Source organism: Microplitis demolitor, chromosome 4, assembly GCF_026212275.2.
Source record: "Microplitis demolitor isolate Queensland-Clemson2020A chromosome 4, iyMicDemo2.1a, whole genome shotgun sequence".
NCBI lineage: Eukaryota > Metazoa > Arthropoda > Insecta > Hymenoptera > Braconidae > Microplitis > Microplitis demolitor.
The window spans coordinates 1718961-1744951 of NC_068548.1; the positions used below are offsets into that span (position 1 = coordinate 1718961).

Genomic DNA, 25991 nt, shown 5'->3' on the forward strand with positions numbered 1-25991 from the left:
TTTTGTTTATTTATTTAATTAAATTTAAAAATTTGAATTTCGCGCCAAAAATGAAAAAAATATTTTACCGCCATTTTATAATTTTTTTCGAGTGTCAACCCGATAATTAATCATTTTTCTACTAAAAAACCTTAATTCTTTTGTTAAAACAATTAATTAATTACGAGGATTCATATTTGAAAATTGAAAAATTCAAATTTCGCGCCAAAAGTGTAAACCAATTTTTTGAGTGTTGTAATTGGACGTAAAAATGTCAAAACACATCGACTTCATTCTCGGCTCGCCGATAAATCGATCTGACGACCGTCGACTCAGTTTCCGTTACTCCCGCGCGCGACTAGTAGCGCCACCTACGGAATCAGTGATCCAAGTGACCTCTCACCCAAAAGTAACCTCCAATGAGTCAAAACTCTCTGAAGACGGACTCTATGTCTCAGTTTCCGGTCCTCTGACCACGAAAATAGTGAAACCCTACCAACTTGACAGCCACCGAAAAATCATAACCTCAAATTCCCCGGAGTCTCAGTCCCGGGTCCTCGAGTTCTCGATACAGGAGCTAAAAATATCTGACCCCAGTCTCATAACCTCAGTCTCTCTGTTGTATCATTCGACGACAGTCTGCAAAATTTCGCCGCCATTTGCAAATAAACTTTGCAAGCTTTTAATAAAAAGAGACTTCAACTTAACCTTAAAATTGACATCCGCTACTTCGAGCTCAATTTTACCTCTCCCACTTCCAAATCGTTGCGTAAAAAATCATATCATAACAATCGACTTTGCGCTCCCCTCTCCTCTCACTTCCGGTCAGTGTCTGGTTCTCGTAAGCCTGAAAAAAAATTTCCCCGAACCTCAAAAATCTTCAGGAAGTCTAAAATTCACTATGGACCCCAACGACCCTCATAATTATTCAAAAAAATCATCAAAGCCCGCGAAGCAGCCGCCATTTTGTCTCATAGACCCAGCGCTGCAGATTCCTGCGCCATCTACCATCAGGTCAAGACAGAAACTCGCTGTCGAGCAGATAGTTAATGTCATTAATGAACCAGCGACATTTTCTCTGAGAGACATAACATTTAACGGATGGTTCGAAGCCGCGAGACCTCTGAGGCCACTCAAAATGGCGGCCAAGTCCGAGGGTCAGATAATGATCGAGAAAAATGAAGTGGTCGCGCTGACGGTCCTTCGAGCCGTTCAAGTTCCAATTCGAGAAGAAAACTCGAGTGTTACTCCCGTATTGGTTGTCCAGTGGGGGCAGACGATAGAGGTCACCAAAATGGCGGACAATTGTAACCCAATATGGCAGCAAACCTTCAATTTGTCTTTGCCAAGTGATTTTGAGGATGAAATGGGAATCAAATTGATTCTGTATGACCAACACCCAAGGTGGGGACTCCAGTGGCTGGGGGAATCTGTTTTACCGATGGAGTTTAATGAAAATTACTATGAAATTGAACGCTGGGTCACGTTGTCCAGGTTGACGTGTCCTGTGGAGAGGTTCGGGTACAAGGAAACCGGGCAGACGAGAATTTACATTTGTCTGAAGGTAAAGAAGAACTTCCGGAAGGAAGAAAAGGTCAGGGTTGATGTGCTGGCCAAGACTGTGCAGAGGTGCGTGGTACCGTATAGGCTTGAGGGGGTGGGGGAAGATGAGGGTGAGGGTAAAGAAGGGGAAGAGGAAGTGATGAAGATTGTGATGCTGCTGAGAGCTCTGCCGGTAAAAGTTGGGCCGATAATGCCGAGGCAGGCGCTGAAGATCGGTAAGGTAGATTACTATGGCCGCGCGGGACTGCTGGTGAGTTTGTTATCGGGGGTGGGGAAAGAAGCATTCGTGGCGATGGGAGTGTCGCAGGTAAGGCAGGCCGCGGCGTTTGTGGTCACTGTTGGTAAAGAAGTTGAGATCTGGGACCCAGAGAATGGGGAGAAGTGGAAAGTTTCTGATACTGGGTGCTCATTGGTCAGGATCACGAGGATGGTTAATCATTCTGGGGTAAGTAGGGTTGGAATTTTTGATTTTTGATGTGGATACTGTGTCGAGGGGGTAATTTGCTGAAGAATGAGTACCAACAAGCCTATATTTTGAATTTGAAAAAATACTCAAAATTTTGAAATTTCGAATTTTGAAAATTTGAAAATTGTAATTTTGGGATTTGGGTCGAGTTTTTTGTCCCCTCTCGAATGAGTACCAACATGCCTATGTTTGGAATCCAAAAAAAAAATCAAATTTTCAAAATTAAATTTTTCGAAAATTCAAAAAAATTTTTTTTTTTCAATTTTGTAGATTTTCTAATGCCCTTTCGAACGAGTACCCACATGCTTATGTTTAGTTTTTATTATAAAGGCAAAATTTTGAAAAAATAAAAAAAAATGAAATTTTAGATTTGGAAAAATCTTCAGACGACAAACATTCTTTCTAACCTCCGTTTCAACCTAAACAATACAAAAGACTGGCAGGTGATAAACTCAGCGGCATCGGCGACTCCACGTGAGCCTCAGACTCTTAGCCTCGATCTCGAGCCCACGGAAGAGGACGAAGCAATTTGTGATGAGATCGAAAGCTACTTAAAAGAGCACTTGTCCCAGATGCGCAGTAGAATGGGTTTCATCACGATTTTTAATCGCCATGCGTCTTCAGTTCTTCGGCCTTATTTGCTCAGCTTATCTTTCAAAGACCAACAAAAAGACTCGAGTTATTTGGAACAACTTTATCGCGTTTATCTTATATCCGGATGTGTTATTAATTTACGTTATGACAATAAAGAAGAATTGTTGAACTTTTTTTTGTCAACTAAACTTCAAGAAGTTACTGGTCCCGTTGAATTTTCAATTGTTTGTAATTTACAACGATATATTGGTAAAATTTGTTCATTGTGGTTAGTTGTTGCTGTATTACGTAATCGTGAATAAATTTTTTATTGCAATTGTACATATAAATGAAAAAAAAAAAAATAATCAATGATTAATCGACACATCGATTTCACAATCGATCAATCGATCATTAATCAGCTTATTCTATTATTTAAACGATTAATCGACAATTAAATCGATCTCTCGATTGAATAATCGATCTCGATTATAATATCGATCCATAGATTTTTTAATCGATATATAAATTCGATACTTGATATATCGATATTGATTTTCGATATATCGATATTGATGTTCGATATATCGAAATTGATGTTCGATATATCGATATTAATTTCCGATATATTGATATTAATTTTCGATATATCGATATTAATTTTCGATATATCGATATTGATGTTCGATATATCGATATTAATGTTCGATATATTGATATTAATTTTCGATATATCGATATTGATGTTCGATATATCGATATTAATTTTCGATATATCGATATTGATGTTCGATATATCGATATTGATTTTCGATATATCGATATTGATGTTCGATATATCGATTTCATACTCGATATATCGAACTGAGAATCGATACATTGAGTTTAGAATCGATATATCGAATGGAGAAATAAAAAAAAAATAAATAAATGATTAAATGTAAACATAACAAATTTTTTTATTGCTTAAAAATTTTTTTGAAAAAATACAATACAAATTTCTTATTACAAAAAAAAAAAAATCTAATTTTTTTTCTATTGTTTGTTTCATAAATATTTACTTTCCAAAACCTAATTTTCTTTTTTCTCATCTTTTCTCAAAATAACACATTTTGTTATAATTGACATGGGTATAAATTTATAATGGCAGTTTTATATTTCCCTCATAGTAATTTTATTTAAAAAAAAAAAAAAAAATAATAATAATAATAATAATAAATTTTTTCCTAAGCAAGTAAAAAACAATAGACTAAAACAATAAATAATATATTTGTTATTATACTTTTTTTTCAATATTTTATAATTACCTCTAAATTAATTTTTTCATTGATGTAAAAACTATTTAAAACATAACATTTTTTATATATCATTAAATAATTATAATCATAAACAAATGCTGTTGATAATTATATATATATATTTATATACATGTTTTGAATTCATTTACTGATAGAGAATTTCATGCCCTTTAAAATGAGTACCAACAAGCCATACTTATTTCTCGTATTCTCAAAGATTTACATATATATATCTTATATATATTTATATACATTCTTTGAAATAACAAATAAGTATGGCTTGTGGGTACTCGTTTGAAAGGGCATCGAATTTGCTATCGAACCATGAATTCAAAAATATGTATATATGTATAGTATACCTAATATATGTATGTATACTAATAAACAGTAAGAAAATTCAAAAGCATAACTTAGTATTTTTTTTTTGTTTTCATTTTCATTTTTTTCAATTATGTACAACTATCATTCCAATTCGTCATCTTCTATCACTAATAATAATATTTAGTATTCTTTAAAAAAAAAAAAAAAAAAATTAAGTACAAAAATTTATTTATTCTAAAAAAAAAAGAATAATAATTTTTTTCTTTAAAATTGTCACGTGAAATCACGTAAAATTATGCGTGACAAAAAACTAAACGTGATAAATGTGATTAAGATTTATATGACTGAATTATTAGTATATAGTAGACACATTTTCTATTTACCCATTCATAATTCTTAAGAATAAAATAGAAACGTCAGTATGACTTGCGACACGCATCCGTTCGTCATATGTCACCATTATTATAATTATATTGAATTTTTATTTTTATTATTTATTACACTATTAGTGTAATCGTAGTCGGTGATTTTTTGACCTCATTGAAAAACTAACAAATTACCAATCATTTATTTTATTTTTTTACCTATATATTAATCTTCTTATTAATTACTTTTTATTTTATTTTTCTTATTGAATTTTTTTGACTCCATTAAAGCCATTTTGTCGGCCATTTGTTACGTTTTTCTGATCAGCGTATGCCTTTTTGCCCTAAAAGAAAAAAAAATTTTATTGATTTTTAATCAAATCATCGATTTATCAATTCATCAAAATAATTATCGATTCATTGATTAAATAATCAGCTTATAACTTTAATAATCGATTATTCATTATATCGATTATTAAATCGATATATCGATTATTGAGTCGACACATCGATTATTAAGTCGATATATCGATTATTAAATCGATATATCGAATATTCAGTCAATATATCGATTATACCGTCGATATATCGATTATAGAGTCGATATATCGATTATTAAATTGAGATACTGAGTATTACATCGATATATCGATTATACAGTCGATATATCGATTATTCAGTCTATATATTGATTATTAAATCGATATATCGATTATTAAATTGAGATACTGAGTATTAAATCGATATATCGATTATACAGTCGATATATCGATTATTCAGTCTATATATTGATTATTAAATCGATATATCAATTATTAAATCGATATATTGATTATTAAATTGATATATTGATTATTAAATCGATGTATCGATTATTCAGTCGATATATCGATTAATCTATTTATCGATTCAATAGTTTATAAATAAATTTAATAATCGATTGATTGATTTATAAAGAAATGGATAATTTTTTTTTCGCTTTGAGAAATTGAAGTAAATAAAAATAAAATTACCTTATTTATATATGCTTTAGCATAGAAATTACCAAATAATACAATAAATGAGATCATATATACAATAAGTGCATACTGCATCCATAATGGAAATTCGCATCCCGATCTAATACCATTAATGCCCAGAATCAATGCACTTGTGAATTGTATAAGTTGCAATATCGTTAAGTACTTTTTCCACCATAAATATTTAGCAACTTCCGGTCCAAATGCCGCTAATCCGTAGTAAGAGTACATCAACACGTGGATAAAGCTATTAACCATCGACGGTAAAAATGCTAAAAAAAAAATTAATTTTAATTTATCATAAATATTAATTTATATTACTGTAATAATTGCACGTTTTGATAACAAAATAGAAAATAAAATAATTATAAAAACGATAAATATTGGATGTCACGGAATATATTTGTTTTTTAATTAGATATAATTATTAATAATTATAATTGTTTTATAATCACTTACTAGAACCACTTGGAACCCATTTGATACCAATCCACCACAATGAGAACATTGTTGAATGATGATAAACATGCAAGAAACTTAATTGATTGTCTTTTTTACGTAAGATAAAGAAAATTGTATCGCAAAATTCTAATAATTTACTAAAGTAATACCACCATATAGCATTTGCAATCTATAATATAAACAAATTTTTTTTTTTTTCATTAGTAATCAATTTTTTTATATTAAAATCGATATATCGAATTTCAAAATCGATTTATTTTACTAAATAACGATATATCGATGTTATAATCGATATATCAAATTCAACAATCGATATATCGAAGTCAATCATCGATATATAGAATTGGGTAATCGATATATCGAAATCGATAAACGACGTATCGACTTTCACAATCGATATGTCGAACTCGACCATCGATATATCGACTTTCACAATCGATATATTGAACTCGACAATCGATATATTGAAATCGATAAACGATGTATCGACTTTCACAATCGATATATAGAATTGGGCAATCGATATATCGAAATCGATAAACGATATATCGAACTCGACAATCGATATATAGAATTAGGAAATCGATATATCGAAATCGATAAACGATGTATCGATGTTGATAATCGATATATCGATCTCGACAATCGATATATCGATTTCGTGGGTCGATATATCGAATCAATTATCGATATATTTATTTTAAAATCGGTTTTAAAAATTCGATATATCTGAAAAAAAGAAAAGTAGAATAACTTACTTGCAATTCTTCAGCTTTCCACACATTTCTAATTGGCTGACAAATATAACTATAGCTTAATTTGAATGAAGCTACGAAGAGCTAAAAATAAAATTAATATTCCTCGAATTAATAACTCATTTATAAATAATTAATTACGGTAACAATCGAGTTACTAATTACAACATACTTGAATAGCAATGTACGCATTCAAAGCTGCCATTGCAAAATTGTATGGTACTAATATCCATGTTAATTTAAACGGTTTCCGTTTTCTCATCAACTTGGGCCCCCACCACACGATCATTAAATATATCACCGTAAAAAATAACGTCGGCACTGGTGAGTCCACCAGCAGCCATCCTTTCGTTCTCTCATCTATTGATTTGAAAAAAAAAAAAAAAATAGTAATTGATAAATACTTAGAAAACTAACTCTAGAGCCATAAATATCAATTTTATCAAAAAAATATATCAGACCTTTTTTGTAGCTCATTAAATTCTCTACAAAAAAACTTTCATTCATTTTTTTCAAATTTTCACAATTTACCCCCTTTTTAAGCTCCTTAGCAACTGTCTCGTAGCCATAGCAACCATAAAAAGTACCGGAATAGAATTTAAAAAAAAAATTTTGGTAAATTAACTCTAGAGCCTTAAATATCAATTTTATCAAAAAAATATATCAGACCTTTTTTGTAGCTCATTAAATTCTCTACAAAAAAGCTTTCATTCATTTTTTTTAAATTTTCACAATTTACCCCCTTTTTAAGCTCCTTAGCAACGGTCTCGTAGCCATAGCAACCATAAAAAGTACCGGAATGGAATTTTAAAAAAAAATTTTGGTAAATTAACTCTAGAGCCTTAAATATCAATTTTATCAAAAAAATATATCAGACCTTTTTTGTAGCTCATTAAATTCTCTACAAAAAAGCTTTCATTCATTTTTTTCAAATTTTCACAATTTACCCCCTTTTTAAACTCCTTAGCAACCGTCTCGTAGCCATAGCAACCATAAAAAGTACCGGAATAGTATTTTAAAAAAAAATTTTGGTAAATTAACTCTAGAGCCTTAAATATCAATTTTATCAAAAAAATATATCAGACCTTTTTTGTAGCTCATTAAATTCTCTACAAAAAAGCTTTCATTCATTTTTTTCAAATTTTCACAATTTACCCCCTTTTTAAACTCCTTAGCAACCGTCTCGTAGCCATAGCAACCAAAAAAAGTAGTAAAAAAAAAAAAAAAAATTACCTGAGATTGAAAGAGCCCACAAATAAAAATCATACGCATCACCAATTAGTGTAGTAGTTGAATTTATTAAACTCGCCATTACCTGTAATTAAATATATATATATTTATATAAAAAATATATTGAAAAAAATATATATATAGCCAATTAATAGTCATAAGTTTTATAAACAATATATGGAAAATGCACGTGTGCTAAATGATCGCATGACAAGACAATTCTGATAATGATTGCTTATCACTACCTTGAAATAATTTATTTTCAACGATAGTATTTACAAATTCAAATATAACAGTTTAAAAAAAAAAAAAACGTTTAAGTCGAATTTATTAACTTATTTTTTGTTAAATTTATTTATGTCTTAAAATTACTTATGGGTCATTAATCATTTAAATCCACAGATCAAGTTTATAAAACTCGTTACACAAACTTTCACTTAAAAAAAAAAAAAAAAAAAAAAAAATTTTTTTTTTTTTTTTAAGAAATTTCACTTTCACTTACCAACACACTAGCACATCACGGTTTAAAAAAAAAAAGAAAATAAAAAATTTTTTTTTTATCCGTTAAAAAAAAAAAAATGAAAATAATTTTTTTTTTTTTTTTTTTTTTTTTTTTCTTTTTTAAGGAAAAAAAAATTTTTACGAAACGACCACGGTCGTCTTATCACGAGAGAACCGAGATATCTGAGCTGTAGGACTGGATGAGCTTTATAACTTTACCTGAAGACGAAATGGGGGTCGTGGTGGTCACACTCGTGGCCGCGAGTTTGTTTGGTATTGGGTATTATGTGGTAAGAGAGGGAAGGGAAATACCAATGGAAATGGTAGTGATTAAGAATGGGGAAATATGGACAGGTGGGGACACCTGTTTTTTTTTTTTATTATTATTATTATTTTGTATCTAATTATTGTAAATTTAATATTTTACCTGAGAAATTTTTATCGGAATTTTATGGGGCCTATGGTGTTTAAATAAATAATAAAAAATTCTTACGCGGAATTGTCCTGAATTTGAAAAAAAAAACCTGGAGAAAGTTGATGGAGTAAAAAATTTGAGTTAAATGGACCGTTAGGGAGACGAGATTGACGGAAAATTATTTAATATTTTTCAAATTTTATAAATTTATAAAATATCAATTTTTAATCGATTATTATCGATTTCAGATATCGATTATTGTAATTTTTTCATTTTTTATTTGTTATTAACTAGAAAATGATTGAATCGATTCATCGATTATTAAATCGATACATCGATTAATAAATCGATATATCGATCAATAAATCGATACATTGATCAATAAATCGATATATCGATCAATAAATCGATTTAATAATCGATATATCGATTATTAAATCGATATATCGATTAATAAGTCGATAAAATCATTATTAAATCGATAAATCAATAATCGAGTTTACATATTGATTTTTAGTTTGTTGTATTCTTAAATCGATTGATTGATTTTATAATCGATAAATTTATTTTTTAAATCGATCTATCGAATTATTAATCAATAGCCCTACTATTAAATCGATGAATCAACACTAAATCGAACGATCGATTATCGAATAAATTTGTCGATTTTTAAATCTATAGATTGAGGAATCAATAAATCGATTATAAAATCGATAAATTGATTATCTAATAAATTTTGTGATTTTTAAATCGATGTATTAATTATTAAATTAATGTTTATAAAAATTTTGACCGTGGAAAAAAATGGACCAGTGACTAATTGGAATTACCCAGTGATAGAAAAATACCCCAGACTTTAAAATAATAAATATTTGATATTTAAATTAAATGTTATTTTTTATGCAAATGGAAAAAAAAAAATAATTATTGCTGGGAACGACAAATATTTAATGGTTTTATTTATTTTTGAATGTTAAGATTTGCGTAATGTGTGTCTGGGTGACTAAACTCATGAGAGTTTCCTACAAATTAAATAAATAGTTGAAAAAAATAATTACATAATATGGGTTATATATATGGAAGTATATATATTTATATAAATTTTTAATAATAGAATAGTATTATTCATGAGGTCAGATAATTTCCGTTTTATAAACCTAATTTATTGATATTTCGTTATTATTCGTTGTTGTAATTCATAATTTGATGTTTATATTAATTAAAATATCGGCTAATTAATTACTCAAAATTTAATTAATTTTAAATTATTAAAATTTATTAATATTGTAAAAAAAAAAAGTTTTTTAAATTGATATATTGAATGTGGTTTCGATCTATCGATCTATCGATTACAATAATCGATATATTAAATTAAGAAATTGATGTATTGATTTCAATAATCGTTATATCGAGTTGAGAAATCGATATATCGATTTAAATAATCGATATATTAATTTAAATAATCGATATATCGAATTGAGAAATCGATGTATCAAATTGAGAAATCGATGTATTGAATTGAAAAATCGATATCTCGATTTAATTAATCGATTATCGAATTAAGAAATCGATAAATCGAATCTAGAAGTCGATATATCGAATTTAGAAATCGATTATCAAATTAAGAAATCGATATATCGAATTAAGAAATCGATATATCAAATTACGAAATCGATTATTGATTCGAATAATCGATATATCGAATTGAATAATCGATATATCGAATTAAAAAATCGATATATCGAATTAAGAAATCGATATATCGAATTAAAAAATCGATATATCGATTTAATTAATCGATTATCGAATTAAGAAATCGATAAATCGAATCTAGAAGTCGATATATCGAATTTAGAAATCGATTATCAAATTAAGAAATCGATATATCAAATTACGAAATCGATTATCGATTCGAATAATCGATATATCGAATTGAATAATCGATATATCGAATTAAAAAATCGATATATCGAATTAAGAAATCGATATATCGAATTAAAAAATCGATATATCGAATTGATAAATCGATGTATTGATTTTTATTTTTTAATTTATCTTGTAAAAAAAAAAAACATATTTTCAAATTCCGTACGTGAAAAAATTTAAATAAAAATGCAGGAAAAATTACGCACGTGCTGGATAATTGGTAACGATTAAGAATAATAAAAAAAAAAAAAAAAGAGAAAATTTAAATTGACTGCTATTATAAATTTGAAAAAATTCGTTTATTATCAATCATAAAAAATTTTAAAACAATGACACTAAGTATTAGTATTTAAAATTTAAAAAAAAAAAAAGTGAAATTAGGTGAATAAAAACATGAAAAATAGAAATGATAATATAATTTACAACGAATATTCTATGAGCTGTACATTAATAAATAATAAACATATTGAGTTAAAAAAAAAAAAAAAAAAAAAAAAGTTAATAAGTCTTTGACTTGCTGGTGGAACAATTTACAATCTAAAATGTATAGTGGTGATGTGTGTTAGTTTTGTATATTATAGACATTGACCTCGAAAGTGAGTTGAAGTGGTTGCCACGCTCGCTCGCTTACTCGTTCGTATCTTACAATTATTTAAAAACAGGAAGAAAGTGCACCCACTTGTATCTCTCGATATATCTTCTGTATACATTATATATATATATATAATTTTTTGTGTTTTCATATTATTATTTACAGCTCATACTTTTCAAATTATATACTTGGGCATTGATATGTTGGTATGAAAACTAGCGCCTTGTAATAATAATAACATAAATTTTCTAAAAATAATGATATAAAGTATCGATTTTAAATATCGTTTTATTATTTTCCATAACTGGACAAAAGAGTCAATTTTTTTTTTTTTTGCAAGACGTCAATTCCAAATTTCGATTAATTTATTGATTATTAAATCGATAATCAATTATTGACTCAATATATCGATTATTTAATTGATATATCGAATATTCAATTAATATATCGATTATTTAATCGATATATCGAATATTCAAACAATATATCGATTTTTGAATTGATATATTGATTATTAATTCGATATATAAATTGTGGACTCAATATATCAATTTTGAAATCGATATATCGGATTCTAAATCAATATATCGATTATTGAATCGATATATTGATTACTAAATCGATATATCGCGTACTCATTCAATATATAAATTAATGAATCTATATATCGAATACTCAATCAATATATCGATTATTTAATCGATATATTAAATATTAAATCGATATATCGAATACTGAATCGAGATATCGAATATTAAAACGATATATCGAACATTAAATCGATATATCGAATACTAAATCGATATATCGAATACGAAATCGATATATGGAATATTGATTCCATAAATCAATTTTACCAAATTCTCGATCCTAAAAATTCGATATATCGATTGAATTTCTTATCATTAAAAAAACATATTATCAGCAGAATTTGTCCCAATTTTGGTCTAAAAAAAAAAAAAAAAAAAAAAACATAAAAAATATTTGAAATTTGAATAGAATGATTAACAGTAATGACGTCGCAAGGTTATTGCAATTGAATATATTTTAATTTACTCAGCATATCCTTCATTATATAAAATCACCCTAATGACCCGAATCATCAATTCTCAATTCAAAGTCACCAATTATTTTTTTCATACATTAATAACATTATTTAAATACGACATCGTGGCAACAAGTTGCACTTACCGTCAACAAAACTCATTTTTTATTTTAGATTATTTATCAAATATTAATATAAATATATATATACAAATATATATATATATTTTTTTTTTAATTATATATATATAGGATAGCTATGCGTATAGATGAAACAGCGAAAGTAAAATTTCTCAAGTGTAATGAGATGTTTATATATAAGAAATATATACATATATATATAGATATATATAGATAAATAAATCTATATATATATAAATTGCAAAGAGAGAGTGAATGGTAACCAGACACGGCATAAAACTAGGAAGTCCGCTTTTCATTTTCACTTTATTATTTTATTGCATTGAAATTTTTATTAATTATTTATTAATTACGACCATTAATTGCTCAAAGAAATCAAACAAAAAAAAATAAAAAAAAATTTAATGGTTTACCTGGTGGCGAAAAATTCCATTTAAATAATTGATGAGTGGGTAATTGTCTATTTTTTATTATTATTTTGGATGATGATGATGATGATGATGATGATAATGATGATGATGATTGGATGATTTTATTTGATGATCATTGTCTGTTATTTTAGTGAATAGAGCTTGCGAGACCGGTTGGCAGCCATAACTGACTGGGAAACTTAAATCAATACGGGCAGACATTGTCAGGGCGTTCAAGCCCTCGCTCTCGATTTTAATTTTTTTTTTTTTTTTTTTTGGATAAAAAGAAATATGTAAGGTTTTTTTTTTTAAGAAATTTGGAAAAAAAAAATTTTTTTCGATATATCGAAATTTTTTTTTCGATATATCGAAGTTTGATTCGATAGGTCGAAGCAGGACTCTCGATATCTCGTAGTTGTATAAATCGATGTATTGAAATTGTATAGAGACATTTTTAAAAAATAATATGAATTTTTATTCAAAATTTTCGAGTATATATCGATATGACGAGATTCGATTCGATATATCGATTATATGTATCGATACATCGAATTTAATCGAATTCTCGAAACTATTCAAATTGAAATCTCGAAATTAGTATGAAGTTTTTTGGGCTTATGAAATTTTATATCGATATATCGAGATTTGATTCGATAAATAGAAACCATGTCAATCGATATCTCGAAATGATATCCATAGATATCTCGAAACTGCACATAACAGTACATTAAAATGAGCATAAATTTTTTATGTAAAATACTTAAGTATACTTCGATATATCGAAGTTTTATATTTCGATATCTCGATATTACAACAATCGAAATCTCGAAAATCATATAAATCGATATTTTGAAAGTAGGTCAAGTTTCGATTTAAGCTATTAAACATTATATCGATATATCTATTCGATACATCGAAATTGTATCATTCGATATATCGAAACTGTAAAAATCGATACATCGAAATATTTTTGGTTTTCTTAAAATTTTTCCTTATATCAATTTTTCACTAATCAAATCGATATATCGAAACTGACTAAATCGATATCTCGAATTTAAAATTCGATATCTCGATTTTTTCTTTTTTTTTTTTTAAATTTCAAATTATCATATAACTTTTCTTTTCATTTTCCTGTTAAAAATAACAAATAAATTTATATAAAATAAAAGTAAATATATAAATTTCGAGTTTGTTAAAACCAACGAAATATCTTTTAAATAATTGAGGACACTGTGATTATTATTATTATTATTATTATCATTATTACCATAAGACCGTACCGGTATCGGAGATACTAAAAAGCTGGTACCGTTTCTTTAAAGAAGAGTGTCAGCGTCCTCATCTTTTTATCTTCTCTCGACTCACGAAACTCTCCCATTCGATTACTGAGAGTGAGAGATTCAAAGAGTGAGAAAACAGAGGACCAGAAAATATTTCATAAATTTAAATAACCGACAAGTGTATAAGAAATAAAAAAAGACAAAGATATTAAATTTCTTTTAACCTCAGGGATTATTTTTTCCTCTCTCTCTCTATACATATATATTAATATATATGTATATATCTTTATTTTCTTTTATCTCTTTTAGCTGAAACTCTTCCTTTTTTTCTCGTGTCCCGTATCAAGGTCATGAATTTTACCGTCATTGATTACCGCTAGAATGGAAACTTTCTTTACAAGAACTCGTCTCATGATTGATCTTCCACTACATATACCCATCTATATATATATAATTAATAAACATCGTATTCCTTTTCTCACGTTTTTTTGACGCACTTAACTCTTAAGTCATTCTTGGTAATTACGTTTACATTGTACTGCAAATAAAGTGTCATCATTGTTTAAATATTTTACTACTTGCAATTCATAAAAAAAAAAAAAAAAAAAAATCAATTTTTTTTTATTTTTCCACCATCGTTTTATAAAAATTTTTATCAATGTATACTAAATAATAGGATAAAAGTAGTAAAAAAATCGATATATCGAAATTTCGATCGATATATCGAAGTTTTTTAATCGATATATCGAAGTTAGTGATCGAGATATCGAAATTATAACACAATGTACTAAAAATTGACTAAGTAAAATGAATATGAAATTTTTTTATTCAACATTGATTAAGAAAGAATCGATATATCGAAACTAACATAATTATCGATGTATCGAAAGTCATATCAATTAGTCTATTAATTTAAATAATCGATATATCGACATTTTAAAAAATCGATCTAGATAATCGATATATCGGCATTCTTAACAATCGATATATAGATCTAAATAATCGATATATATCGAAATAAATAATTGATATATCGACCAGTCTAAAAATCTATATATCAATCTAAATAATCGATACATCGAATTAAATAATCGATATATTGACCTAAATAATCGATATATATCGTACTAAATAATCGATATATTGACCTAAACACTCGATATATATCGTACTAAATAATCGATAGATCGAAGTTCCTAACAATCGATCTATCAATCTAAATAATCGATATATCGAACTAAATAATCGATATATTGACCTAAATAATCGATATATATCGTACTAAATAATCGATAGATCGACGTTACTGATAATCGATATATCGACCTGTCTAAAAATCTATATATCGATGTAAATAATCGATATATTGACCTAAATAATCGATAGATCGAAGTTACTAAAAATCGATATAACGAATAGTCTAAAAATCGATATACCGATCTAACTACTCGATATATCGAAATTGTGAACAATCGATAGATCGACGTTCCTAACAATCGATATATCGACTAGTTTAAAAATCGATATATCGATCTAAATGATCGATTTATCAACATTCGTAGAAATCAAAGTGTCAAATTTTTTAAAATTGATATACAGATCTAAATAATCGATATATCGATTTGAATAATCGATCTCTCTGAACGAATGAAAATCGATCTATCGATTTATAAAAATTCATTCAAAAAAATTGTCCAATTTTTTCTTTTGTATAAAGACAAAATAATTCGTTTTTAACAAATAATTGCAGATTTTAATTGAATTTAATTGTATTTTAAATTCTAGACGTTAATTAATTAATTAATTGATTGTTGTCTATTTATTAACATGTCTATCATTTAGTTACATTTTGATTGTTGACTTTAAAGGATTTGTATCTTCTGCATTATAAAAACATGAAGTTGATAATCTTTATATATTTTTTTTATACAAATTTTAAATTTATAAACTCCAGGTAAATTATGTAGTTAATTAATCTTTTAAATAAATTTTATCATCGGTAATTTTTTTTAGTCTCTATAAGAATTTAACCCTCGGCCCGGAAGTTGTCTTACCTCACTATTATGTTAAAGGTAAGTATATACCTATTAATTTTTTTTTTTTTTTTTTTTTAATTATCAATTTATTAATTATTTAAGAAATAAGACCGTCTTTAGAAGAAGGGAGACCAGTGGTAGTCGATTTCAATATTTTTATCGTTGATATTAATTCGATAAATGTCGAAGATATGGATTTCCGGTTTGTAAAAAAAAAAAAAAAAATTTTAATAAAAATTGTAACTTTTTTTTTTTTTTTATATTAATAAATACTTTTTAAAGCGTGGATATGTTCATAAGATTAAGCTGGACAGAAACACGTTTGCATATGCCAGAAGATATATTTGAAAAAGGTGATGATTACGTAACATTACCACCAGAATTTTTTGATAAATTATGGCAACCAGACCCTTATTTTTTAAATTCTAAAGTCGCAGGTTAGTTTTTTAAAAATTTTATTTAAAAATTTTTTAAATTTTAAAAATTAGAAAATATTTGAATTTTTCGAGTTCAAGAAGTTGATTTCGATATATCGATTTACCACTTATCGATATTTTGAACTTCGATATATCGATACCTGAAATTTATTTTGCAAATCTTGTGCGAGTAATTTAATATATCGTTGTTTTATATTATTCGATACCTCGAACTTTAATACATCGATTTAATACTTATCGATAACTCGAACTTCGATATATCGATTTATTACTAATAGATATTTCGATATTTCATACATCAATGTATAACTAATCGATATATCGAACTGTGTAAATAGATTTTTCTACTAATCGATATCTCGAAAATTTATAAATCGATTTTTTTTTAAATTTATATCTCAATCTCTAAAAATCGATTTTTCTCCTAATTGATGATTTGAACTTCAATAGATCGATTCATCGTTGACTCGATATCTCGAATTTCAATCTACCGATTTTTAATAATCGATATCTCGAATATCGATTTTTGGTCAATAATCAATATATCGAACTGTGTTAAATCGATTTTTCTACTAATCGATATCTCGAAAATTTATAAATCGATTTTTTTTTAATTTATGTCTCAATCTCTAAAAATCGATTTTTCTACTAATCGATGATTTGAACTTCGATATATCGATTCATCGTTGAGTCGATATCTTGAATTTCAATCCACCGATTGATAATAATCGATATCTCGAATATCGATTTTTGGTCAATAATCGATATATCGAATATCGATTTTTGGTCAAAATTCGATATATCGATTTTGAAAAAAAAATTTTCCTCAAATAATAAATTTTTTTTTTTTTTTTTTTTTTTTTTTTTTTTTTACAAAATCAGAAATCGCAGCATTAACTCATAAATTTTTATCAGTAACTTTGTATCGTAATAAAACAGTAACATATTCAGCTCGAATGCACGCAATTGTCGCCTGTCAAATGGAATTTCAACTTTATCCAATGGATATACAGATCTGTCCTATTTACATCGAAAGTTGTGAGTAATATTATTATGTAGATGCATAAAAGAAAGTAATTATCAACCATTTAAATATCTCTTAAATTCTTCAATTACAAAAAAGTTGAGAACCAACGAGACCATTTAAATAAATAAATAAAGACGTTAATTTATTATTATTATTATTATTTTTTTTTTTTTACTTATAGTCAAAACCGTAAAATGGAAAGTGAAGTTATTAATTTAACTTTCATGTAATAATTTTTAAAATCTTTTTTTTTAGTTTCCTATAATAGCCAAAAGTTACAGCTTAAATGGGCTGCCAATGGTGTTACAGTTAATCCTGAATTAAAATTACTACAGTATAATTTTGGCGAGCCACAATTATTAGAAGAAATTCATAATTACATTACTGAAAAAATTGGTAATGTTTATTTTTACATTTTTTTGAATTTTTTCTACGCTACGGTTGCCATGGCAACGCTAGGAAAGAGTGGGGAGCGTTGCCATAGCGACCGAGGCTGTAATGAGGGAGTGGGGGAACGCGCGCTTAGCAACGGTTGCTAGGAAGGGGCGTGTGCTTAGCAACGGTTGCTAAGGAGACGAGGTGGGGGCAGCGTAACCATAGCAACCGTTAGTAAAAATTTTTTTTTGCAAAAAAGTTATAAAATATTTTTTTTTAGGTAATTACTCTCGACTAACTGTATTTTTTCGATTTGAGCGGCAAATTGGCCACCATTTAATTCAAACATTCGCGCCCTCGATTCTTGTGGTCATGCTGTCATGGTTCAGTTTCTGGCTGGGTCTAGACGCGATTCCGGGACGAGTGACGTTACTTGTTACGAGTATGTTAACACTGGTAACGATGTTTACTGGTCTAAAAAGTGACATACCACCTGTAGCCTATGTAAAAGTACTTGTTTGTAAATTCATTATTTTTAGTTATAATTATTGTTATTATTATTATTACTATTATTATTATTATTATTATTTTTTTTTTTTTTTTTTTTCAGGCACTTGATCTATGGATGGCAGGGTGTATGATATTTGTGTTTGCGTCATTGAGTGAATTCGTTGTTGTTAAAGTTATTGACGGCCGTCAAAAACAATTAGAATTACAATTAAATAATCTACGTAATTATGTAATTAATTTTTTTTTATTCTTATCATTATTTAGTAAAATATGAAACTTTCAAGTTAATATAAAGTTTAAAAATAAAATATATCTGTAATAAATTCGATATATCGATATTTAAATCGATATATCTAAAGATTTTTTCAATAAATCGATATTTTGGATCGATATATCGATAATCGTTTATATATCAATTTTAAAAATTGTATATCGATATATTCATTCGATATCTTGATATTGAAGTCGATATATCGATGTATTAGTCTGATATATCAATATTGAAGTCGATATATCGATGTATTATTTTAATATATCGATATTGAAGTCGATATATCGATGTATTAGTTCGATATCTTGATATTGAAGTCGATATATCGATGTATTATTTTAATATATCGATATTGAAGTCGATATATCGATGTATAAGTTTGATATATCGATATTGAAGTCGATATATCGATGTATTAGTTCGATATACCGATATCGAAGTCGATATATCAATATATTAGTTCGATATATCGATATTGAAGTCGATATATCGATGTATCAGTTCGATATACCGATATCGAAGTCGATATATCATTATATTAGTTCGATATATTGATATTGAAGTCGATATATCGATGTATTAGTTCGATATCTTGATATTGAAGTCGATATATCAATGTATTATTTTAATATATCGATATTGAAGTCGATATATCGATTTTTTAATTTGATTATAAAATAAATTTTTACAGAGGGCATCAGTGGAACGTAGCGTATCAATATGGGACTACGAAGCTTCTCTTGACATAGAATCAAATCGTAAACGTACTGGCAGTAAAGATTTATTACAACGGACTTGGCTCGATCCTGAGCCACTGCGACCCAAGCGGACTTTATCCAAAAAAATAGACTACTACAGCCGTGTCATTTTCCCTTCACTCTTTTTATTATTTACGATTCTCTACTGGCCCATTGTAATTTTAAAAAAACATAATTGAATTTTACAGTTAATTTTGTCCCACTAGTAGATTAGTTGGAAGGAATATTAATTTTTTATTGGATAAAATAATTAAATTATTTAGCTTAAAAAATACTTTTTCTGTTATCAAAATATTTTACAATGTATAAACAATAATATTAATAATAATAATAATAATTGTATTAATTAATATCCATAAGTGTTACGGATGTGTCGGACTCATTGTCGGATTCCTTCTCCTCTTTAGATAATTTTGATTTCAATTCTCCTGTCCTTACAATAAAATCTATTGTGTACTGATTGAAGTCACATCTAAAATGAGTTGATATATTTTAATTAATAAAGTAATAAAAAAAATATTAAATATTAAATAATTAATAATGGAGACTTACATTTTACTGAGATCATCATACTTTAGCTGCATATTTTTCTGAAGAGTCAACAATGAGGTAAGTTGTAATGATGAATTTATTTTATGTCCCCATTTACTCAGTATTATTTCCGTAAATATTAAATAAAAATGTATGTGACGTGTTTTTTCTAATTCGACAGATATAAATTTCAATAATCGTTCGATATATATTTGCGACAATGATATTATTGTTAATTCAGCTGTAAAAGAAAAAAAAAATTAATTTTAGAAAAAATTTAATTGAAATATCGATATATCGAAATTTTACTAATCGATATATCGAACTTCCACTAATCGATATATCGAACTTCCACTAATCGATATATCGAACTTTTACTAATCGATATATCGAACTTTCACTAATCGATATATCGTGTTTCTAATAATCGATATATCGAACTTCCACTAATCGATATATAGAACTTTTACTAATCGATATATTGTGTTTCTAATAATCGATATATCGAACTTCCACTAATCGATATATCGAACTTTCACTAATCGATATATCGTGTTTCTAATAATCGATATATCGAACTTCCACTAATCGATATATAGAACTTTTACTAATCGATATATTGTGTTTCTAATAATCGATATATCGAACTTCCACTAATCGATATATCGAATGACCACTAATCGATATATCAAATGACTACTATTCGATATATCGAACTTCCACTACTCGATATATCGAACTTCCACTAATCGATATATCGAACTTTTACTAATCGATATATCGTGTTTCTAATAATCGATACATAGAATGACCACTAATCGATATATATCGAACTTTCGCCAATCGATATATCGAGTTTTCACGAATCGATATATCGAATTGTTACTAATCGATATATCGAACTTCCACTAATCGATATAATAAAAAAAAAATTTTTAATTACCATCAGAAACAGGAATCGCTTCAACAACTTGACGTATCAAATCTTTCTCATTCAACTTCAAGGCCATCATCAATGCTTTAGCAAAATCCCCATCTCCGACTTTCTCCCTCACCGCATCCGGGGTAATATCTATCTCTAGCATAAACGGATCGAACATCTCACCCGCATCAACTTTATAAATAAGCAAACCCTCCGTCGTCGCCGCTGCCCAAGCCTGTCCTGTCGGCGAGAACTGCAGCCCATAGACCCTGACCTCCGGTTTCGTGCTTCTCGCCGCCATGTCCCCACTCTTAACTCCGGGTAGCTTCAATTTCGCTCCCTCTTCCCTTTCCTCCACCAGCGCCAGATTTCCAAACTCCGTCATCTTCCTCCGGTTGATGAAGTCATCGACCGCATCGAAGGAACGATTCTGCGTGATCTCAAATTTCTTTATCAGCAGCTGCTCCTTACAGTCGTAAATGCAAACATTTTTCGATGACCCTCCTGCCAGGATGCACTTGCCATCCGCAGAATAGCACAGCGCCCTGAAGGCCTTGCCCTCAAGATTTTTTTTCGCCGTAATCAGATCAGTCTCCGATCTTCCAGCTCCCAGATCATTCCGTCCCTCGATCGATCCATTTTGTGTCGTCGTTTTGACGTCAAAGAAACTGATAACGCCATCTAGGGTCGCAACCGCAACTTCTTTACCATCAGGTCGATAAACCACCGCGACGCCATCTGCCGTCAGCTGGACAGTCTCATGAGTCGAGCTGTTCTCGATCGCGTTCCAGAGCTTCAAAGTCTTGTCCCAGGACACCGAGGCCATGGCAGTACTTCCTGGACTTGGCGTGAAGGTCAATGCGGCCACGGGTCCAGTGTGACCTGACATAACCTCCAGCAAACTTCCCAACTTGATACTCCAGAGGTAGATGTCAAAGTAGTCCTGACCTCCCGCGGCGACGAACTCGTCAGAAGAGTCCAAAGCGACGCAAGAGAACTGGACCGGACGTGGGGACGTGAACGTCTTGAAGTTCCGGTACCTGGTGAGGTCATGGGCGCGCACTGTGCCATCCAGAGACGCTGAGACGATGAACTTCCGGTTGTGGCTAAAGATGGCGCTGGTGACTGACGACGTGTGCTCGGAAAAAGTCGTCACGCAGAACCCGGTGATAGTGTTCCAGAGTTTGACTTTGCCATCCTCGCCACCGGTGACGATCCAGAGGCCGTCGGGACTGTAGGCCAAGGAAGTCATGTTGTTAGAGTGACCCTGCTGCTTGAGGACGTAGGTCTCGCTCTGCCATTCCCAGACCAGGAGTTGCCCGAGTTGGGACGAGCCCAGGGCGACCCAGTCTCCGGTGGGGTTGAAGGCAATGGAGGACAGCGACTGGTTGGAGACGTTCAGGGAGTGGATGAGGTTAACGTCGGGTAATTCGTAGAGGAAGAATGACCCGGTGCTGAACCCCAGGACGAGGATTCGCGTTGACTGGTGGTAAGAAGCTGCGCTCGCGACGGCAGAGTTTGATTTTTTGTCGTCTGTCTCGTTTTTCTTTAAATCATCCGCGAGATAGTGGCGGGAAGTGAGTTTGTAAGAGAATTTGAGTGGCTTGTCCTCGAGTTCTTGGTCTGAAGCTGGGTCTTGGTCCGTCGAGCCGGAGGATTTTTGTTTGGAGGCCTTGCGCGTCGACTTGGTTTGCTCGATGGCCTTCTCTAGGATCACGTCGTCCTCGGAGTCACTACCAGCAGGTTTTGGAGCTTTAATGGCGGGGGTAAAGAGCTTGAGATCCTCAGGATTGAGGGAAGCCTCCCAGAGACAGAGGTGGCCATTGCGGGCGATGGTGAAGAGGTCGTAGGAACCGGGGGTATCGAAATGGACGAAGATTATCTCATCAGAATGCCCGCCGATGTTGCAGTAACGGAAGTTTGAGTACTTGTCGAGGGTGTAGAGTTTGGTGAAGGTGTCTTTGGAGCCGACTGCGAGGAAACGCGAGTCTGAGGACCAGCAGAGAGTCGTTGTCTCGTCGGTGGCACTGTGGAAGACGCGTTTCATTTCGAAAGGATTATATGACTCGGTTTGTAGACCTGGTGCACTGAATATGAATACTGGAAAAAAAATTTTTTTGTTAAAAAAAAAAAAAACGATATATGGAATTCATACTCGATCTATCGATTCAACATTCGATATATCGATTCAATATTCGATATATCGATTCAATATTCGATATATCGATTCAATATTCGATATATCGATTCAACAGTCGATATATCGATTCAATATTCGATATATCGATTTAATATTCGATATATCGATTTAATATTCGATATATCGATTCAATATTCGATATATCGATTCAATATTCGATATATCGATTTAATATTCGATATATCGATTTAACAGTCGATATATCGATTCAATATTCGATATATCGATTCAATATTCGATATATCGATTTAATATTCGATATATCGATTTAACAGTCGATATATCGATTCAATATTCGATATATCGATTCAACAGTCGATATATCGATTCAATATTCGATATATCGATTCGACAGTCGATATATCGCTTTAATAATCGATACATTGATTCAATAGTCGATATATCGGTATAATAATCGATATATCGATCAGAAAAATTGATTTTAAAAATTTTTAATTAAAAAAAAGAACTTACCATTATTTTGTTTACAAACAGCCAAATATTTACCATCAGGTGAAAATTTAATGCAGCTAATCGGTTTTTTAAATCGATATTTATGAATTATTATTTTACTCATCATACTTATAACATGTGCCTCTCCCTCTGTAAAATTAAAACAAAATTTATATCAACAAGTTATATTACATCAAGTTTTATCTCAGGTAATTTATTTTGACATCATTTTTTTAATTCTAATTTCAAAAAATTTTTACCTTCATTAACTGCAACCAAAATCGCTCCATTTGGCGATAGATCAACAGCATTGTAATTATACCGGCTCTCCACTGGTAAAGTTGATGATTTATTACTGTAATTAAAAGAACAAAAAATTAATAACCCATCTTATTTTTTTTTTATTTATTAATTATTTAATTAATTAAAAATAAATACTTACTTTTTTAAATCGTAGACTGTGATCCGGTTTCCCACAGGACTTATCAATGTCGATCCATCTTTAGCGAACAATAAATTGCCCTTGTGATAAACTGTGCTCAGTAAATTACCAAACTGCAACAATTAATCAATTAATTAATTAGTTTTATTTAAAATTATAATAAAAAAAATTCAAATCTGTAAGTGCCTCGACTACTAGTAACGAAAAATTGAATTTACAACTGAACTATTGAGTTTGTGTGAAATATCATGAGGACCTTTTTTGTAGAAAATTCAATTCCCTACAAATTTCGTTCTTATCAATTTTATCATATTTTTGATATTCAACCCAGAATTTTAAATTAAGTTTGAAAAATTTTTTGATGTCAATTTTTCTATCGTAATTTTAAAATTCCGAACTTTTAAAATCCACTAACTTGCAAACTGTTGAGTTTATAAAAAAAGTCATTTGATACTTTTTTGTAGAGAATTTCAAGCTCTACAAATTTATCTATTATGACTTTCATCATATTTTTTATATATAACCCAGAATTTTAAATTTAAGTTTGAAAAATTTTTTTTAGTCAATTTTCTATCGTAATTTTAAAATTCCGAACTTTTAAAATCCACTAACTTGCAAACTGTTGAGTTTATAAAAAAAGTCATTTGATACTTTTTTGTAGAGAATTTCAAGCTCTACAAATTTATCTATTATGACTTTCATCATATTTTTTATATATAACCCAGAATTTTAAATTTAAGTTTGAAAAATTTTTTTTAGTCAATTTTCTATCGTAATTTTAAAATTCCGAACTTTTAAAATCCAATAACTTGCAAAATATTGAGTTTATAAAAAAAGTAATTTGATACTTTTTTGTAGAGAATTTCAAGCTCTACAAATTTATCTCTTACCATCTTTGTCATATCTTCAATAGTTTCCTCAGAATTTTAATTTGAAATAAAATATTTTCTAAATTTAATTACAAGTCTTTCAAAAATTTAATTGAAAAAATTAATTATTATTAAATTTATTAAATTAATTACTTTTCAACTACAAGTACTCATTACTAATCTAATCAACATCAAATGCAATCCACTACTCATTTCTATAAAATTAAATTCCCTTAAAATCAAAAATTTTTTTACTAAAATTAAAAAATTTTAATTTCCCGCCTTCTAAATATTAAAAATAATTAATTAATTATCTGCACTAATTATTATCAATAAATAAATAAAAATAATAATTAAAATACATAAATTTTGAGGTTATAAAATTTCATATATTTTTCCTTTACAAATAAAAAAAAAACTTTACTTACTTTATACGCGAACTTCATTATAAATTTCCCTAAATTCAAATTATCAATGCACTTGTAATTAAAAAAACCTTTTAATTAAAAAAACAACTCCAATTATATTTTCCTCTATACAAAATAATCTCACGTGTTAAAGTTTCCATCGACAACTAAAATTTTCAAACTTTTTATTTCCCGCTCCCGCTCGATGTCGCCACCTCTTAATTTCCAAAGAAAACAAAAAAAATTCCCAAAGTCAAAACTAAAAGAACAAAAACAAAAAAACCATAGTTTTTCAAAAATAAAAAAAAATTCAAAATTCAAAAATTCAAAATTTCTTATCCTCAATTCAAAAACATAAAAACTCCAAAAAATAACGATCACGCGCTTTTTAAACCCACCCTAATTCAACTGCG

At 29.0% G+C, this 25991-nt stretch overlaps 4 protein-coding genes across 5 annotated transcripts; 2 read left to right on the forward strand and 2 right to left on the reverse strand.

Moving 5' to 3' along the window:
* Positions 1-250: 250 nt before the first annotated feature.
* On the forward strand, positions 251-2904 carry LOC103571732 (Coiled-coil and C2 domain-containing protein 2A). The gene is made up of 2 exons (XM_008550005.1): positions 251-1987; positions 2377-2904. The coding sequence occupies exons 1-2, from the start codon at positions 251-253 to the stop codon at positions 2902-2904; spliced, it is 2265 nt and encodes a 754-aa protein (XP_008548227.1).
* Positions 2905-3844: 940 nt separating this feature from the next.
* On the reverse strand, positions 3845-13228 carry LOC103571286 (elongation of very long chain fatty acids protein 4). 2 transcript variants are annotated; one of them, XM_053738084.1, is made up of 7 exons: positions 13064-13228; positions 8035-8116; positions 6974-7161; positions 6805-6885; positions 6044-6215; positions 5579-5856; positions 3845-4909 (listed from the first exon to the last, which is right to left on the reverse strand). In XM_053738084.1, the coding sequence occupies exons 2-7, from the start codon at positions 8111-8113 to the stop codon at positions 4829-4831; spliced, it is 879 nt and encodes a 292-aa protein (XP_053594059.1). In that variant the 5' UTR covers positions 8114-8116; positions 13064-13228; the 3' UTR covers positions 3845-4828. The 2 variants fall into 2 exon arrangements, with proteins under 2 accessions (XP_053594059.1, XP_053594058.1); XM_053738083.1 differs by lacking the exon at positions 13064-13228 and adding an exon at positions 8534-8629 and having other exon boundaries at positions 3846-4909.
* Positions 13229-16235: 3007 nt separating this feature from the next.
* Positions 16236-19952, forward strand: LOC103571741 (glycine receptor subunit alpha-2). The gene is made up of 9 exons (XM_014439464.2): positions 16236-16240; positions 16354-16412; positions 16479-16578; positions 16659-16813; positions 17696-17851; positions 18096-18236; positions 18496-18725; positions 18826-18954; positions 19688-19952. The coding sequence occupies exons 1-9, from the start codon at positions 16236-16238 to the stop codon at positions 19931-19933; spliced, it is 1221 nt and encodes a 406-aa protein (XP_014294950.1). The 3' UTR covers positions 19934-19952.
* A 12-nt stretch (positions 19953-19964) lies between these two features.
* Positions 19965-25793, reverse strand: LOC103571301 (periodic tryptophan protein 2 homolog). The gene is made up of 7 exons (XM_014439562.2): positions 25600-25793; positions 24303-24415; positions 24121-24215; positions 23882-24010; positions 21229-23307; positions 20307-20526; positions 19965-20226 (listed from the first exon to the last, which is right to left on the reverse strand). The coding sequence occupies exons 1-7, from the start codon at positions 25615-25617 to the stop codon at positions 20097-20099; spliced, it is 2784 nt and encodes a 927-aa protein (XP_014295048.1). The 5' UTR covers positions 25618-25793; the 3' UTR covers positions 19965-20096.
* Between the last annotated feature and the right edge of the window lie 198 nt (positions 25794-25991).

What these genes read in the sequence shown, in the direction of transcription:
- LOC103571301 (XM_014439562.2), bottom strand. An exon ending in TTTGGTTGCAGTTAATGAAG is followed by an intron (nt 24,011 to 24,120) that starts GTAAAAATTTTT and finishes TTAATTTTACAG; the next exon opens with AGGGAGAGGCACATGTTATA. An exon ending in TGTTTGTAAACAAAATAATG is followed by an intron (nt 23,308 to 23,881) that starts GTAAGTTCTTTT and finishes TTTTTTTTCCAG; the next exon opens with TATTCATATTCAGTGCACCA.
- LOC103571741 (XM_014439464.2), top strand. An exon ending in GTCGAAGATATGGATTTCCG is followed by an intron (nt 16,579 to 16,658) that starts GTTTGTAAAAAA and finishes TACTTTTTAAAG; the next exon opens with CGTGGATATGTTCATAAGAT. An exon ending in TAAATAATCTACGTAATTAT is followed by an intron (nt 18,955 to 19,687) that starts GTAATTAATTTT and finishes AAATTTTTACAG; the next exon opens with AGGGCATCAGTGGAACGTAG.
- LOC103571286 (XM_053738084.1), bottom strand. Translation starts at nt 8,113, where the DNA reads ATGGCGAGTTTAATAAATTCAACTACTACACTAATTGGTGATGCGTAT. An exon ending in GGAAAGCTGAAGAATTGCAA is followed by an intron (nt 6,216 to 6,804) that starts GTAAGTTATTCT and finishes TTTATATTATAG; the next exon opens with ATTGCAAATGCTATATGGTG. An exon ending in ATGGGTTCCAAGTGGTTCTA is followed by an intron (nt 5,857 to 6,043) that starts GTAAGTGATTAT and finishes TTTTTTTTTTAG; the next exon opens with CATTTTTACCGTCGATGGTT.
- LOC103571732 (XM_008550005.1), top strand. Translation starts at nt 251, where the DNA reads ATGTCAAAACACATCGACTTCATTCTCGGCTCGCCGATAAATCGATCT. An exon ending in GGATGGTTAATCATTCTGGG is followed by an intron (nt 1,988 to 2,376) that starts GTAAGTAGGGTT and finishes ATGAAATTTTAG; the next exon opens with ATTTGGAAAAATCTTCAGAC.